Below are 18208 nucleotides of genomic sequence, written 5' to 3'. Positions count from 1 at the left end.
GTCTTCTGTGTTTCCCCCAGATCAGACTTTCAAATCAGCAGTACTTTCTTCTCAACTGGTGGGTACTACCAGCACTTTGCTTATTTCTTGAGATAGGGAGTTCACTGTATTTTTCAAGCTGGTCTCAAACTGCAGTCCTCTCAATTTCTTGCTTCACAGTTACTGGGATTATAGATAGGTAGGTAAGCGCCACTGTGCTAAGCCTACTTCTTTCATTTTAAAAGTACAGAATTGGTTGTGTTTTTATCTTTTTTTTGGGGGGGGGGGGTCCAGTCGTGGGGCCTGAACTCTGGGCCTGGGCACTGTCCCTCAGCTCTTCAGCTTAAGGCTAGCGCTCTACCACTTGAGCCACAGTGCCACTTCCAGCTTTTTTTCTTTTTGCTTATGTGGTGCTGAGGAATCGAACCCAGGGCCTCATGCATGCAAGGCAAGCACTCTACCACTGAGCCATGTTCCCACCTTCTTTTATTCTCAGAAGACTTGTGTTTTTTTTTAATTGGTAAAGTACTTACTTCAGCATATAGGTAAACACGTTTCTAGAAACTCCTTAAAACTATTTTTTAAGGAATTTACTGTGTAAAGACTAGTAGGAAAAGATAGTCATTGAACCCAAATTCAAATAAAATGTTGACTCCACTTTTTGTTTGTTTTAAATAGATAAGACAAAACCAGTGGCTTCTGTAACTAATGCCAACACTTGTAGTACACAAGCAGCTCCTGTAGCTGTTACAACACCTACTTTGTCATCCAGTCAAGGGACACCCACCTCACCTATTAAGAAGGTAAGCCAAATTGTATTTTCCAAAAATACATGAGTTTTGTTTAAGTGCGATTTGGACTAACTCATTAAAACAGTTCTGAATTTTGTAGGCTTTTTTTCCTCCAAAACATATGTTTTTCTCTGAACCTTTTTTTAAAAAATCTACTTTTTAAAAATTCTTTTTGTAATTGATATTACATTTGATACTTAATGATTGTTGTAATTGTTAAATGGCAAGAAGAAAGACTTTCATAATAGGAGAACCAGTGGTTACAGTACTTATTATTCCTATTGAATTTTTATTTTGAGAGCTTGGGTTTTATATCCTTTATCTCTGTTAATAGAGATGTGTATTGATAATTTCTCAAATGGGTAAGTAGGACCTGAAAAGGCAGTGAGAGAAGCCAATATCTAGACTTGCCTACAGAGTGCCTAGATTCCCCTATGGGATGCCAGTGAGAACCCAAACACTGAGATTTACAAACCAGAGAGCAGCCTTGCCCCACTGCTTCTCAGTTGTTAGGGTGTTGAATGCCATTTTCATCTTCTTCTTCTGTCACAAAACAGGATTATCAAAGGTAAAGTCAGTTGGGTTGGCTGATAGACAGCTGGTGGTTGATTAAATGTACTTCCAAAATGTTAGATTTTTTTTTTCCATTCCTCTCTGTTTCTCTTATGTCTCTGTTCTCCACTAATGCAGTGTTTTCCAGTGAGTGTGGTCATCTTTATAAGGAGTTTCCTTTTCCCTAGTAGGACTTGAACTCAGGACCTAGGTGCTGTTCTTTGTCTTATTCATTCAGAACTAGCATTCTACCTTTGAGCTACTGTTGCATTTCTGGCTTTTTGCAGGTTAGTTGGAGACTGATGGACTTTTCTGCTCATTAGCTTTAAGCCATTAATCTTAGATTTCAGACACTTGAGTAGCTAGAATGCTACTATCTCTTTATAAAGCTTTCTCATCACTAGCCATAAATTACAGTGACCATGTTTATCCCCTTCTGTATACATATAAGCTTTTTTCCAAAACATTGAACAACCGACTAGTCATAAAACTATTCCTAAATATGTCAATAGATATTTTTTCTTTAAAATGCTCCTTTATTCATACAATAGTGATTATAATTAGAAAATCTAATTTTTATACAGTACTGTTATCTACATTCACTAATATACATGCTCAGATGATCCCAGTTGCACTTCTAGTAATATTTTATTACAGCCTATTTCTTCAAACTCAGGATCCACTCAAAGACTGTACAGGGGAGTATAATTGCCATATCTCTGCCTTTAGGCATTTTTATTGATTGTCTCCTGGTATTTGAGTTGCATAAATTGGATAACTGACTTTAAATCCCTGCATTTTATTATGTTGCCAGTCTTGCTCAAGGTAGTCAAAGTACAAAATACTGTATCTGAGGGCAATCTGGCTGTGACGTCTGTCACCCCATTGGTCATCAGGGTTGATTCAGCAGATCTGACTCTCCCTCATCACTCCGTTTGTATCCCTCCCGAGACTGCGTGCTCGGTCGAAAAGGACAACCATACCCGATAGAGGAGGACTGTACTTCAGTCAAGGGTATACGAGTAGCCATGCTCCCCTTCTAGAACCTCCAAACAGGCTCTCAAGATCCATAAGTTTAAAAATGCATACAGTAGAAAAAAATTGAAACTGTATACTGTTAGACTTATCCTGCTCTCTAACTCTTCCAAAAGAAAAGGAGTTACATAAATTCTTAGCAGGAAAACTGAGTGGCTTTCACTGGTACATTAAATACTAAATTTGAATAAACTCTTTCCTTCTGTATTCCAGAACTTTGAGCTTCTTGAATTCAGTTAGAACCTATGTTCATTAAGTCATAATTGTATATATTTTAATATGAAATAGTCCAGAAAGAATTTTCCTGCATAATTATTTTTATTTATTTATTTATTTATTTATTTATTTATTTTTGTCGGTCATGGGGCTTGAATTCTGGGCCTGGGCACTATCCCTCTGCTCTTCAGCTCAAGGCTAGCGCTCTACCACTTGAGCTACAGTGCCACTTCCAATTTTTCTGAGTGTTTTGTTGGAGATAAGAGGGAGATAAGAGTCTAACAGACTCTCATGCCCAGGCTGGCTTTGATCCATGATCCTCAGATCTCAGCCTCTTAAGTAGCTAGGATTACAGGCATGAACCACTGGCACCGGCTTTGTCTGCATAATTTTGAAGACTATTATTATGTTGTAACTAATACCACCAAGCTTTAATTGAATTAAAATTTAATATACTCTTAGAACCTCCATGTACTTCAGTGAATACTAAATTTATTCCTCCATCTTTTAGTTTTTTTTTTTATTTATTGGCTATTAAAAGCATAGAATTAATCACAAGTTGTCAGAAACTCCTTGCCTGTAATTATATTTGGGCAAGAAACTAGAGCTGTCTTTATTACTTAACTAAGCAGTTGTCCTACTATTGTCAAATAACTCTTTTGCCAATAAATAGAAATTCAAGACTAGAAATTTTACAGTCAGTGGAGAATATCAAATTTGAACATAGGCTAAATAGAATTAATAGTTAGCCTGATGAAATAGAAAAGGCCCTCATCCCTACCTTCAGAAGAAAGTAGAAAGGAAAAGTGGGATATCAGAGAACAAACTGAGAAATGCTTGTGTTACAGAGCTAGAAGAGGGAAAATTGTTAATAGGAAGGAATAAAAACCTTAAAATGGACTGGTGAGAAGAATAGGAAAGTCAAAATGCAGTAAACAAAAGAAGAAAAGTTGCAAGTAGAAGGTATTATTAAACATTGCAGAAAGCTTTATTTATTACCAAGTAAAATAAAAATGTGCTTTAAACACTGAACCAGTACTTAATCCAAATTCATTTTAGGCAGAATATGTCATCTTAACAGTGCAACAAATACCTATTTCAGAATTGCTGTTTACCACCTCAATTTTGACAACTCTAACTTAATAATAGTATCCACTGGATAGTTGAAGGGTTAAATAAGACAACCCATATCAAGCACTTAACTTTAGGGCCAGACTCTAGTAAATAATTGGTTACATGTAGGTTTTAAATATTGGCTACCTTTAGGTTTTTATTTTAACAGTAAGTATTATTCATTATTTCTGTTTTATCATAGAAGAAAAACATCTCAGGTTTGGTGAACAGGAAGAATCTGGGTAGGTTTGACAAACCATGGCTGGTAGGCTAAAACTGGTTCACTACCTGTTTTTGTGTAGCCCACAAGCTCAGAATGGTTTTAACATTGTTAAATGGTTGAGAAAAAGACTATTTTGTGATCCAAGTTGTTCCCCTCAATTTTTTTTTACTAGAATATAGCCACTTTCATTCATTTATATATTATCTGTGGTCTACAAAACCCAAAACACAGTCTAGCCCTTTAAACTCAGGTCAGTAAACAATAGTTTATGTACCTGTCATTCTCCATAGAATATTACAGCGATCTCAGCATTTATTGGTCTGGAACCATACTAGTGTTTCAGTAGGTTTTTTCCCCCACACACTACTACTTAGCCAAACGAAATAACTGTTTATAGTTGATTTTGGTGGCACATCATTTGGGAGGTTGAAGCAGGAGAATCATGAGTTTGAGGCCAGCCATGGCTACCCAGTAAGGTCCTAGAAAAAAGAAAGGAAAGGAGAAAAATAGATGTTTGTCTCACATATTAAGCAATTTAGGTTCAAGTAAGTTAACAATGTAAGTTTTATAGTGCCCAAGAGATGTTACGTTTCACAACTGGTTTTTTTGAGGGGAGAGGGTGGTTGCCAGTCCTGGGGCTTGAACTCAGAGCCTGTGCACTGTCCCTGAGCTTCTTTTGCTCAAGGCTAGCACTCTACCTCTTGAGCCCCAGTGCCATTTCTGGCCTTTTCTGTTTATGTGGTACTGAAGAATTGAACCCGAGGTTTCATGCTTGGTAGTCACATTCCCAGCCCACGTTTCATAACTTAAAAAAAATTTATTTAGTTTTAGCAAGGATTTTAGTGGAATAAAATTAAACTAGGAAAAATAAGGAAGAGAAAGAAACATTTTTCATGCTGGAAATGGGAGTTTAGGCTAGATTCTCACAACATGTTCAATGGAACCCCCTGTGACTTTGTTACAATATCCTGAGATATTTGAATATACATCTGAGGAACCGAGAAATACATAGAACCTATTGAGACAGATTAATTACTGAAACTACAATAATTTTATTCATGAATTAGTTCTCTAACATCATAGGAACTATAACTAAAGTTGAAAAGCCTACTAATTATAGCAAAGTTTAACAATAAATACAAAACAAAAATTTTTTAAGGTTATCAGTAGTCTTAGGTAACTATAGCAACTATCTAATTGCTGTAAACAATCTATAATTAACTATTTGATATGGTTAAACATTTCAGTTCTAGAAGTTGATGAAGTAAACTGTTTAAAGATAGCAGATAGTACATTTTTAAGACTGTTGCAAAGTCCTAAAAATGGGATTGTTATTTGTGCATAAAAAAGTTTTGAATTAAGCTAACTCAATCTATGTGTGAAAATTAAATAATAAATTTAAGATATTATTGCATTAAACATTACTTAGAAAATTCCAGTTTTCAGATTTATTGTGTTGGCATTTCAGAATCAAAACAAAGTTCAAATGCCATAATTGGTTCAGACATAAGCAATACTCTTGTCTGCTCCATTAGCTAGTTTTAAAAGTTTCTGTTAGATTGGTTCTGATTGCCTCATGCTAAAATTAAAACTTGTCCCCATTACTTTTCAAAGATTAGGTCATTTTTCAATTTTAGGGCATTAACTTACTATAAACCCTGTTTAAAATGGACAAAAAACCAGTATTTTATGCTCTTAACTTCCCTTTTCTGTTTTCATGCTTTCAGTCTATAACTCCTTACCTGTCTTATTTCAATTGGCTTTAGTTTGATTTCATTGCTTCTCTCATGCCTGTGGTGGAGTCAGTAAATCCTGCATCATGGAGGCAGGGCTTGCGCAAAACTGGCATTGTGCTGGTGCCCAGTAAGGGCGAAAAATCTATGGTGAGGCATCTCTATGTGCAAGAACGTATATTAGGTTACAACATAACAAGTTTAATACAAACATTGGTTCCAAAGATGCATGGTTTTAAGTCCTTACTGCGTGCTTATTTCTGTTTTCTATGTCTCCATCATAATTTTCCTGTGTGATAATAAGTGTGTAGTGTGTTTTCTTAAATCTAACCTCTGGAAAGGCAGTCTATTACCTTTTCAGTTTCTGATTTTTATATTTTTGACTAAGACATTAACATACTTGGTAAAAAAAAATTTTCCTTCTGAAATTATTAACTACAATTTTAGCCTTTATTTGTAAACTTACCTTTTCCAAATTAAGAAATAATCAGTTTTGATAATTCATTTCCCTCCCCCTTTATTTAAAAACAATAACAACAGTTTCCAACCTCTACTACAACTACAAAAGTTTCTCCCAAAGAAGAAGAAAGAAAAGATGAGTCACCTGCATCTTGGAGATTAGGACTTAGAAAGACTGGAAGTTATGGTGCACTTGCTGAAATCACAGCAGCAAAAGAAGCTCAGAAAGAAAAAGATACTGCAGGAGTTATACGTTCAGCTTCAAGTCCCAGACTTTCCTCCTCTTTGGATAATAAAGAAAAGGTAATTCATTTCATCATCTGGTTTTTATAAAACCTCTAACAGAGTCAAACCTGATATATTTTCAATGAGGTATCTATATCGTATCAGATAAATTCACCTGTTGTAATGGTTTTCATAATACAGAACGTACAGTACCTACATGAGGCAGATACTTAAATACTTAAGTACTGAGAAGATCAGATGTGATTGATCAAAACATTAACTTTAGGAATACTTGCAATTAAAATATTTTGTCCTCATTATAATAGAATAATAATATTATAATATTTATTATAATAATAATGAAACAAGTCTACCAACAAGTAGGTTTGTTTCATTATTATTCAATACGTTTTCCAAAGTTTAAAAACACATTTTCTTTTGTAGAATGTGAATGCTTATAGGTTATATTCACCCAGTATCTGCACTTTCTTTACCAGCATTTGGTTTGCTACATTGTAAGCCGCTAGCTACTTGTTGTAGTGAGTAGTTTTGATTATATTTTGAGAGGCAGTATTAATAACACACTACATTGGTATATTGCAATTTATTCAGTGCTATTTTATATGGCTAGATTCTATCTTTTTTTTAACTGTGTGATCTGTACTTAGACTTTAAACATATATAAATTCCTATTTTTTGATCCATACCCCCTACGTTGTCACTGTTTCCTTATATCAGAAATTCTGAGGTTAAAGTTAATTTTAATTTTTTTACTATTTTTTATTGTAAAAATAGTGTTCAGAGGGGTTACAGTTACATGAACAAGGTAATGACTACATTTCCTATCAAGCATTGTTGCCTCCTCCTTTGTTTTTCCTCTACCATCCCTTCCCTCCCCATCTCCACAGCTCCTCCCTCCCTCCCCCATCTTTTTTTGTTTATTTCTTTAAATTTTTTAGGTATTTTATGACATGTTACCAACAATTTCTCAGTCTCACTGTCACCACATACTCTAAACCATATTCAGAGAAATGTTGAATTATTTTCTAACTGTAAACTTAAGCAGAATGGAAAAAATTAGCTTGGGCAGACAAATCTTCAGTGTATGTGTATGTAGTATCTGATGTGATTTTTATCATTTTTAACATTAAGCTAAGAACTGTGGGAATATTAAAAAGCAAATTAAGATGGCCATGTGATTATGCATTGTAAAATAACCTTTTCAGTAGAGCTGATAATCAGCCCAAAAATTATTTTTCATTTATTGTTTTCCTGTTGTATAGGAGAAAGATAGTAAAGGAACACGGCTTGCATATGTTGCGCCCACAATACCAAGACGATTAGCAAGTACATCTGATATTGAAGAGAAGGAAAATAGGTGAGTTCATTATGTGCTTTCTTTGTTCATTTGTTCCTTGCTGTCAAGAATCAGAGATAATATATGAGCATTATAATTGTATAGGATATGGATTTGGGAAAGAAATGTTTTCCTGATAGAATACCAAATACATGATCCTGAGGAGGTACAGTTTCATATATATTTATACTTTTTTTTGGTGGGGGGGGGGGGTCGTGGGGTTTGAAGTCTGGGCCTGGGCACTGTCCCTCAGCTCTTCAGCTCAAGGCTAGCGCTCTACCACTTGAGCCATAACGCCACTTCTGGTTTTCTGAGTGGTTTGTTGGAGATAAGAGTTTCACAGCCTTTCCTGTCTAGGCTGGCTTTGAACCTTGATCTTCAGATCTCAGCCTCCTAAGTAGCTAGGATAACAGGTGTGAGTCACCACACCCAGCTATATTTATACTTTTAATAACCTTTTTTTTTGGGGGGGGGGTCCAGTAGTGGGGCTTGAACTCTGGGCCTGGGCACTGTCCCTCAGCTCTTCAGCTCAAGGCTAACACTCTACCACTTGAGCCACAGTGCCACTTTCGGCTTTTTTCTTTTTGCTTATATGGTGCTGAGGAATCGAACCCAGGGCCTCAGGCATGCAAAGCAAGCGCTCTTCCACTGAGCCACCTTCCCAGCCCAATAACCATTATTTTTGCCAGTATAATATTCCAAAGACCACATTTTTTCTGATTAAAGTATTTGTATCTCCCCATGCTACTGACTTAATGCTGTAGATATGCTATGAATCACAGTATTTTGTGATCATAACATTTTTTTCTTTATATTCAGGGACAGTCTTTAAAATATAATTACATTCACTATTTTATGTAAAGAATTTTTCCAAAGTAGATTCCTAATTTCTACTTCTGATATTTATTAGTGTATACCTTTTCTTTTCTTTTCTTTTTTGCCTGTCCTGGGGCTTGAACACAGGGTTTGGGTACTGTCCTCAAGCCTTTTTGTGCCCAAGATTAGCATGCTACCACTTGAGCCACAGTGCCATTTCCAGCTTTTTCTGAGTAGGTTATTGGGCATAAGAGTCTTGTGGACTTTCTTGCCCACGCTGGCTTTGAACCATAGTCCTCAGTCTCAGCCTCCTTGAGTAGCTAGGATTACAGGCATGAGCCACTGGTACCCAGCAGTGTACACCTTTTTTAATCCTATTTTTAAATTATGTGCCAGAATCTGAAGAATGTTCTTTTCACAGAGAATCTTCAAGTTTGCGAACAAGTAGTTCTTATACAAGAAGAAAATGGGAAGATGATCTTAAAAAAAATAGCTCAATTAATGAAGGATCCACTTACCATAAAAGGTAATAAATAATGCAGTTCTTAATTGTTTTTTATTTATTGATTTAAAGTACATGGGTAGTTAGGTTTTGGATTCCTCAGTGTTATTATGTTCTTTAACTTTTCTTTAAGTCAACTTGATGTAAAGATACAATGTGTAAAGATCATAATGATGTGCTCTGGCATGCTTTTAATTCTTGTGTAATTCATAAAACAACTAGCCATAACTTATGATATGGACAGTTTCTACTTTCTTACACCTCAGAGCAATAAAAAATGCCTCCATTTAGAATGTTGATATTATCACATTAAAGAGGGGAGAAGCCTCTAATTGAGTCCCCTACCAAAAGCAACGAGGGGAAAATAAAGGATATGATTGTCATATAAGCATAGGTTACTCCTAGGGATTTGACTCAGTATAAAAACATTTTCTCCCAAAAGACAAGGGTTTCACTTTAATCAAAGGGTTTTTTTGTTAGGTTTAGATTAACATGATCATATGACCCCAAATACTCCAAAAATATGAAATACGAAATTATATTATCTTTGTCTTTTATTGAAAGGCTTGGAAGGAAGCATAAGATGATACAAAACCAAATAAGTGAGGTTATCTAAACTCTAGCAAATTATAGATGGAATTCTTGGTGCTGGAGATAGATAGATAGATAGATAGACAGACAGACAGACAGACAGACATATATATGTATGTAGGAACACAGTTTTTTAGATGTTTCCTAGTCTTGTGAGTTTGTATAATGTATAAGACATTAAATATCAAGTACACATGCAAATACATCCTATATAGATATGATTCTTTCCTTTAGTTGCTCCTTTGGTAGAAGACAAGATGATTTGATTAGTTCTAGTGTTCCAAGCACCACATCAACACCAACAGTTACCTCTGCAGCTGGGCTTCAGAAAAGCCTATTTTCCAGCACAAGCACTACTACAAAGATTACAACGGGTTCTTCCTCAGCAGGCTCACAAAGCAGGTGAGTGACATACATTTGCGTCCAGGTCTACTGTGTGTGCTTATGTATGTGCATGCATCTTTGTTTAGAAGTTTGTGGGGCTCTGGATTTTTTTCTTATTTACCCTGTTAAAATTATTTGCAAACAAAAATTGGTTCCAAAAATAAGCAGTTATGCATGTTCGGGGTAAAAATTAAGTTCCTAATTAGACTGCTTAACATGTTACTTTCTCATGCCAACAGCTCTGGATGAGCTTTTTTGATTGACTTGAACAATGTCTTGCCTTATGTTTTTAAAAAATCCATCCCTGTTGTCACATGTTTTCAGCTGCTAGAAAGTGCTTTCATTGTTTAGCTATTTTCCTTTTCTCTTTTTTGTGTTGCTGCTTATGATGCTATAGTACCTCAAATCGTTTGTGGGCTGAGGATAGTACTGAAAAAGAAAAGGACAGTGTTCCTACGGCAGTGACCATTCCTGTTGCTCCAACTGTTGTAAATGCTGCAGCTTCTACCACAACCCTGACTACAACTACTGCTGGCACTGTCTCCTCCACATCGGAGGTCAGGGAAAGACGCAGGTGTGTAAAGGCTCTAAAGTATTGCTGATAAGTGTGCCCTGTGGTGAAAGTTGAGTTTTGTTTGTTTTGTTCCATTTTGTTCATTGTTCATTAATGTTTGAAGTTGACAACTATCTCTTCAGCAGGCTAATAAATGAAGTACTGTATACATCAGGTCAGAACTAGGCAAATTGATATAACTAGCAGTTATGTGTTTTTAGGCTTGATTGCCTGCTTCTGAAAGATTTAGTGTTACTGTTTAAAGGCAACAAGCCAGATTTTTGTGTTCTTCCTTTTAAATTGTGATGCAGATCTAAATGGGAAATTAGATGCAACATGATAAAATTCTTCTCATTGTTTTCTGCCTTTATTTAGATATTTGATGAGTGTTAACCTATTTCTGTTTTTTAATTTTACATTATAAAAATTTTGGGTAGAGGTATAGATAAGTGTAGAGTTCAGTGGTATAGTTCTTACTAGCATGTGCTCTGGGTTTGAAAGGCAGCACTACAAAAGAAAATTGGGTGAAAAAAGAGCCTTCTTTGTTTCTTTTATCTTTATTCTTTCTTTACTCTTTTTTTCTTTGTTTCTTTTTTATTTGTTGTTGTTCCTTTTTGTTAGTTGGAGATGAAAACCAGAGACTCTACCACTGGACTACACCCTGTTCCCTACTGTGTCTTGATCTGTCAAAATTATCTTCATGTCAAAATTTATTAGGCAAAAAGAGGTGTTGGAGGACTGGAAATATGGAGGTGTCTGCCTGTAATCCCACCTATTTAGCATATGGAGATAGAAGAATTGAGGCCAAGAGAAACAGAGAGATAAAGGAGGGGAAGATAAAACAGAAATTAATGTTGATAATAATGAGTCATCAAATTGGGTATGAAGGGAAAGAAATATGAATATCTGTGTATATAAAATGAACAGAAATGCTTAAAAACCTGTGGTTCTAAGGAGTTTGAAGATAGGCTATTGAATTTAGCGTTTTAAAGGACATACAGGAAATAAATAGAAGATAGGATACTTAAAACTCAGAAATTTGTTAGGTCTATATGTGTAAGGTCATGTTAAGGAGCAGAATGAAGAATCCTTTTTTAAGAAGGAGCATTTGGTGAAAGAAAAGTGACTGGACAGTTGTTTTGGATTTATAAAGAGGCAGGTGGCAAAAAATAAACTTACTTAGCTTTACACACCCAAAAAATCACTCAATTTTGTAAGAATTCTCAGGTAAATGTGAGCTGCTATGTTTCAGAGGGCTGTCTTATCTTTGCTTATCTTTGGGCAGATATCCTTTTGAATTGTCAGGTTTTTTTGTTCATGGTATGAACAGGAATGTGATACCTATTATATCAATAGTAAAAAGCACAATGGCAAGAATGCTTGGAGTATGGCTTACTCACTATATTATTGCACTGGACAAAGACAGTGACAGTCTAGAGTTTAGTCAGTGAACCACATGTCATTTAAAATTAATAGGAAACCAGAAAGGGGGCTAAGAGCAGTATTATAAGGAATTTGGAATATATGCTAGTGAATAAAAATTTAGAAAGTAATTTGATACCTGTGTTCTTTTATGCTATGGGTACGAGGGTTTGAACCCCTTAAATTGCATTTGTTTGGCTTGCTTGCTTGGCTAGCACCTCTGCTCTAGATGTGCAGCTTAGCCGAGCTTTTTGCTGGTTATTTTAGAGATGAAATCTCATTTTTTGAGGACTTTGCTGCCCTAGCTGGGTTTGAGCCTCAGTCCTCAAGATCTCATCCTCTTGAATAGCTAGGATTACATACAAGAGCCACCAGCACCTGGTATACCTTTCGTTCTGTATTTAAAAGTACTGGTAAAGTATTTAGACACACACACACACACACACACACACACACACACACACACACACACACACACACACACACACACTGGTAAAGTATTTAGACACACACACACACACACACACACACACACTGGTAAAGTATTTAGACACACACACACACACACACACACACACACACACACACACACACACACACACACACACACACACACACACACACACACACACACACACACACACACACACACACACACACACACACACACACACACACACACACACACACACACACACACACACACACACACACACACACACACACACACACACACCCCTACCTTTTTTTTTTCTTTTTTTGCCTATTCCTAGGTTTGTACTCAGGGCGCTGTACTTGATTGGCTCACTTGCTCCACTGGTACTCCACTACTTCTTACATACCTAAAGCCCAGCATTTTACTGGTTTAAATGAGCTAAGTGACTGAAGACTTTGCAGTCCAATTGGCTTAAACCATGATTCTCTGGATCCCAGCCTTCTGAGCAACCAAAATTAAGAGATGTGAGCTACCATATCCTGCTCCTTTAAAAAAAATTTTGTTTATAAATAAATAGTGGAAAGTGGTCCCTTAAGAGGACAGGTAAATTTTTACTAAAATTTCAAAACTAGTAATAAAATAAGCTTGAAAGAGTTGTATATTAACAAAGGTTAGATTATCACTTTTTTTGGATAGTGTTGGAGCAAGGGTAAGACAGCTTCTTCCATTAAAATCAACCAAAAACTGACCTGTTCTATTATGGTAAATTAGCCTTTTGCTTAATGCTTCTGTGTTCTTCAACAGAGCTAATTTTTTTTTTTTTTGGTCAGTCATGGGGCCTGAACTCTAGGCCTGGGCGCTGTCCCTCAGCTCAAGGCTAGAGCTCTACCACTTGAGCCACAGCGCCACTTCGGCTTTATCTGCTTATGTGATGCTGCGGAATCGAACCCAGGGCCTCATGCATGCAAGGCAAGCACTCTACCTTCCCCAGAGCTAAATTTTTTAATCTTCAGTTCTTTACATTTTTCCTTAGTATCCTGTTTTTAAAATTAAGCTACATGAGCCAAGCAACGGTGGCTTATGCCTATAATCCTCATACTCAGGAGGCTGAGATCTGAGAATCGCAGTTTGAAGCCAGACTGGGCAGGAAAGTCTGCTTTTATCACCAATTAAATCACAGAAGAAGCTAGAAGTGGCACCATGGCTCAAGTGGTAGTGGCTCATCTGAGCTAAAAGAGCTCAGGGATAGCACCCAAGACCAGAGTTCAAGCCTCAAGACCAGCAAAAAAAAAAAAAAATTGAGCTACACAGTTAGGAAGAAATTAAGAATATGGTATGTTACATAATTTTTAGATTTAGTCCAATCTAAAAAGAAATGATCAGATTTTATTATTGAATTTCAATTTCAGAGTGGCTGCAACCATTTTGTAAAGATTATTTTTCTTTAAACTCATTAAATATGACTTGATGTTTAATCACAAACATTGATATGTATTTGCATTCATAGACATTCTTATCTCCAACTAATTTTTTTTTAATTTACTACCATAGATCATACCTCACTCCTGTTAGGGATGAAGAGTCTGAATCCCAAAGAAAAGCAAGATCTAGACAAGCAAGACAGTCTAGACGATCAACACAGGTATATTTAACATGTATAACACAAATAAAAATACAAATATTTGTACATGTTTAATATGTACAAATAATCTTTCTCACTTTGCTCTGAAAAATATTGATGTCACTATGGTTACACTGTTAATAGTATATACATTTACCTATATATAACTTTGTTTCTCTTTGAGTATTTCAGGAGTTTTTGTTTTATTTCTTAGTCCCTCATTCATTCATTTGATATCTGGCAAAGAGTATTTGATAAGTGCATAATTAATTAATCATATAAAGTATCTAATAATTGCTATAGTTCTGTGAATACTTAGAAGTCTGAGAGGGTGGAAAATAGGTTCTTTTTGGACATATTAAACAGCTAATATACACTGTGAGAAAATAAAGTCTCTCGGAGTAGTTAATTATCTTCTTACTTTCTCCTTGTCATTCTACTCATATTCCTTTGTGTTTTTACTTTGAGCAGCTTCACAGTATAAAGCTCTTTCAGTCTTAACCATTTCTTACCTTTCAAAGTGAACTGTTGTCTTAACATAGTTTTTTCATTTTTGTATCTTTATTTTCTTGGTATAACCTCTAAAAACCGTATTCTTACTGAAATCTTCATTAAACTTTAACTTTTTAAATTTAAAACATAAATACATGTAATATAAATCATGAATATATCGGTTCTTTGAACTAGAAACATGTACTCATATAGTACGACTATTTTTCATTTAAAGATGAATGGGGCTGGGAAGGTGGCTCAGTGGTAGAGCGCTTGCCTTGTATGCATGAGGCCCTGGGTTTGATTCTTCAGCACCACATAAGCAGAAAAATAAAAGCCAGAAGTGGCGCTGTGGCTCAAGTCGTAGAGCACAGCCTTGAGCTGAAGTGCTGAGGGATAGTGCCCAGTCCCAGAGTTCAGATGAATATAATTTGCTGTTCAAAATTTTAGTTATCAAACCAATTCTAAATATACATCTTTGACTTTTAAGTCATTCATCTATTATAAAAATGTTCTTTTTGAAACAAACTTTATTCTTATAATTTATCCCATTTTGTATGTAGGGAGTGACATTGACTGATCTTCAGGAAGCAGAAAAAACAATAGGAAGAAGTCGTTCTACCAGAACCAGAGAGCAAGAAAATGAAGAAAAAGAAAAAGAAGAGAAAGAAAAACAGGATAAAGAAAAACAAGAAGAAAAGAAAGAGTCAGAAACATCTAGAGAGGATGAATATAAACAGAAGTACTCAAGGACATATGATGAGGTAATATATCTAATGAGCTATAACAAGTGGGATGAATCATTTGTATGATTTTAAATATACAAGAGATTTATGTGCTAGCAAAACCTATAAAATATGAAAAAATTTTAGCTGGAAGTTGGAATTGGAAAATTACTTTTAAGTATTGTATATACTTTTATTGTGTTTACTATTTCAAATAGGTTTAAATTTTAATGTTTCACAGACTTATCCACGTTACAGACCAGTATCAACTTCAAGTTCAACCACTCCATCATCTTCACTTTCTTCCTTGAGTAGTTCACTGTATGCTTCAAGTCAACTCAACAGGCCAAATAGTCTTGTAGGTATAACATCAGCCTACTCCCGAGGATTAACAAAAGAAAATGAAAGAGGTAGGAAGATCAAATATTTTTAACACATTGTTTTCTTTATATAATGTTTAAAATTGGATATTCCTATTCTGAAAAGGAATTACTTAAACCGTGACTTACTTAGCCTAAACAGAAAGAATGCAAGCATGAACATGAGCAAAGTAGAAAACAGATACAGCAAATGCTGTGGTCTGAAGTTGATACAAAAACCTTTATAAGTTAATACAAAGATTTTCATGTCCACCTATGAAATGAATGTAGAGAAACTGGTGGTGACTTATTAATATAGCAGTTTTCAGGTTAATTTATTTCTTGCCTATGTAATGTATTTTTAATTGCCTATGTAATTGTATTTTTGTTTGTATATGAAATTGTTTTCAACTAAAATCGCCTAACACATTTAATGTCTTTGCTAAAACAAAATTTTCAAGCTTTCTTAGAAAGTAGATTTCTCATCTACATGTCCATTACTTTCTTATTTAATATACACTTCCTAATAAAATTGTAATCCCTACTTGTTATCACAGGTGAGTACTAAATAAAATTATTCTTAATTTTAGACATTTTGTCTTTTCAAGCACAGTCTAATATTAAGCATAATAATCATGTAGGGTAAGTCATAAAATTAAGTTTTTTTGAATTTCCAGATTTTTTTTTGGTGGTTATTGAAATATTTCAGTCATTAAACCACTAGATGTGAAGCCTATATAGTGTTTGTAAAAATTTTAAGCAACATGTAAGCCTAGGATTAATTATATATAAACTGGTTTGAGGGGCTGTTGTTCATGTCTGTAATCCTAGTTGCAGACATGGGGAGTTTTGAGGCCATAGGCCAGCAGCTCATGGAAAATATTAGATCACCTATCTCATCCAATAAAGTTGAGCATGGGCTGTGAAGATGGCTCAGTAGTAGAGCGCTTGCCTTGCATGCATGAGGCCCTGGGTTCGATTCCTCAGCACTACATAAGCAAAAAAGAAAAAAAGCTGCAAGTGGCGCTGTGGCTCAAATGGTTGAGCACTAGCCTTGAGCTGAAGAGCTGAGGGACACGCCCAAGCCCAGACTTCAGACCCCACGACCTGACCCCCCCAAAAAAAAGTTGAGCACGGTGGTAACTGCCTATTATCCTAGCTACAGTGGGAAGCATAAGTAGAATAATTGTCCTGGCCTGCCCAGGCAAAAATTTGAGACCATATCCAAAATCATAACTTAAAATAAAAGGGTTGGAACTATAGAGCACATTTCTAAGAAGCACGAGATCCTGTGTTCAAACCCCAAATACTACCAAAAAAAGGAAAAAGTTTGTATTTTTTGTTTTTCTTGAAAGGTTGAAGGCTAAGCATGTAACTCAGTAGTAGGTCATTTGTTTAATATGCACAAGTCATGTCTAGAAGAGAAAGACAAAAGAACTGCAACACTGAGGCTGAATTCTCACATGTTAACAGTTGGCTGAGTCTATTATAAAACACACACCTACCACCACTCATCACTATGTCCTCCTGGGCCATTGTCTCATTGTACCCACTTATATATTGGAGCTTCAGATCTTTTTTTTGGGGGGGGGGAGTCCTCAGTCCTGTGGCTTGAACTCTCATCCTGGGCACTGTCCTTGCACTCTTCCGTTCAAGGCTAGCACTCTACCACCTGAGCCACAGTGCCACTTCTGGTGTTTTCTAGTGGCTTATTGGAGATAAGAAACATACTTTACTTCTCTGGCTGGCTTTGAACCGTGATCCTTGGATCTCAGCCTCCTGAGTAGTTCGGATTACAGGCATGAGCCAGCAACACCCACCTGCTTTAGATCTTTGATCAAACTTTATTTTAAAATAGCATTAACCATTCTTTTGTTATGACTATTATTTTTAAATCATTTTTATTTTAATTTAATAGAAATTAAATATACTTAAGTTTGTAAGTGTTAAATCATTTATGTTCCACGTACATGTACATTTTTAATGTATTCTGAGGCCTTGATATATTTTTATACAAGCTTGAAACTTTGCAGGGAGGAAACAAATCTTCTAACATTTTTATATTTATATTTTAACATTGATTTATTGATACATTGATTTATTTTTAACAAAAGACAAATATATTTTTCAGAAAAGTGTGAGCCATAATTTTGTCTAATATTAATAAAGTAAATATTGTACTACTATTATGTAAGTATTGGTAATAGTAGAAGAAATTGATTTAAATTTGTATGGGTCCTATAACTTCTCCCACCATTGATATGTTTGTATTTTTTTTTTTTTGCCTATTAGAATTAACTTTATATATAACAACCTTGCTATCATACATTAATAGCTAGAGTCTCATTCTTCTTAAAGAATTTCATTATTTTCCATTCAGCAAATGTTATTATCATTTCAGGAAAAGTTATTTTAGACACTAGGAAAATGAAGGTAATTATTTTCATGATCATTAGGAATGTATCTTACCAGAAGTTAGAGTTGCACATTTATATCAAGTGTACAGGAGCACCAAAAAGATCAAAAACCTAACTTACTGGATACATTTGGGAGGCTTCTAAAAGTAAGCTGACCTAGAATTATTTTTACACATATTTTCAAAGCACTTTCAAGATAAATTGCTA

The 18208-nt window shown here is 35.3% G+C and overlaps 1 protein-coding gene across 3 annotated transcripts in view; it reads left to right on the top strand.

Annotated features, from left to right (window-relative positions):
* The window catches only part of LOC138811994 (protein phosphatase 1 regulatory subunit 12A), a 111879-nt gene that overhangs the window by 73156 nt on the left and 20515 nt on the right, over window positions 1–18208 (top strand). For 2 of the 3 annotated variants that reach the window (XM_069999948.1, XM_069999949.1), the window contains exons 9-17: window positions 658–782; window positions 6183–6404; window positions 7610–7704; window positions 8921–9025; window positions 9827–9994; window positions 10374–10550; window positions 13939–14029; window positions 15064–15264; window positions 15467–15635. In XM_069999948.1, the coding sequence (XP_069856049.1) occupies window positions 658–782; window positions 6183–6404; window positions 7610–7704; window positions 8921–9025; window positions 9827–9994; window positions 10374–10550; window positions 13939–14029; window positions 15064–15264; window positions 15467–15635 (1353 nt within the window). The remainder of the gene's footprint in view (window positions 1–657; window positions 783–6182; window positions 6405–7609; window positions 7705–8920; window positions 9026–9826; window positions 9995–10373; window positions 10551–13938; window positions 14030–15063; window positions 15265–15466; window positions 15636–18208) is intronic. The other variant, XM_069999950.1, reaches the window with a different exon arrangement.

Source organism: Dipodomys merriami, unplaced genomic scaffold (genome assembly GCF_024711535.1).
Source record: "Dipodomys merriami isolate MVZ:Mamm:240054 unplaced genomic scaffold, mDipMer1.0.p SCAF_555, whole genome shotgun sequence".
In the NCBI taxonomy this organism is placed as follows: domain Eukaryota; kingdom Metazoa; phylum Chordata; class Mammalia; order Rodentia; family Heteromyidae; genus Dipodomys; species Dipodomys merriami.
The sequence above is the reverse complement of the archived record's forward strand: the minus strand, read 5'-3'. Positions and strand labels throughout refer to the sequence as shown.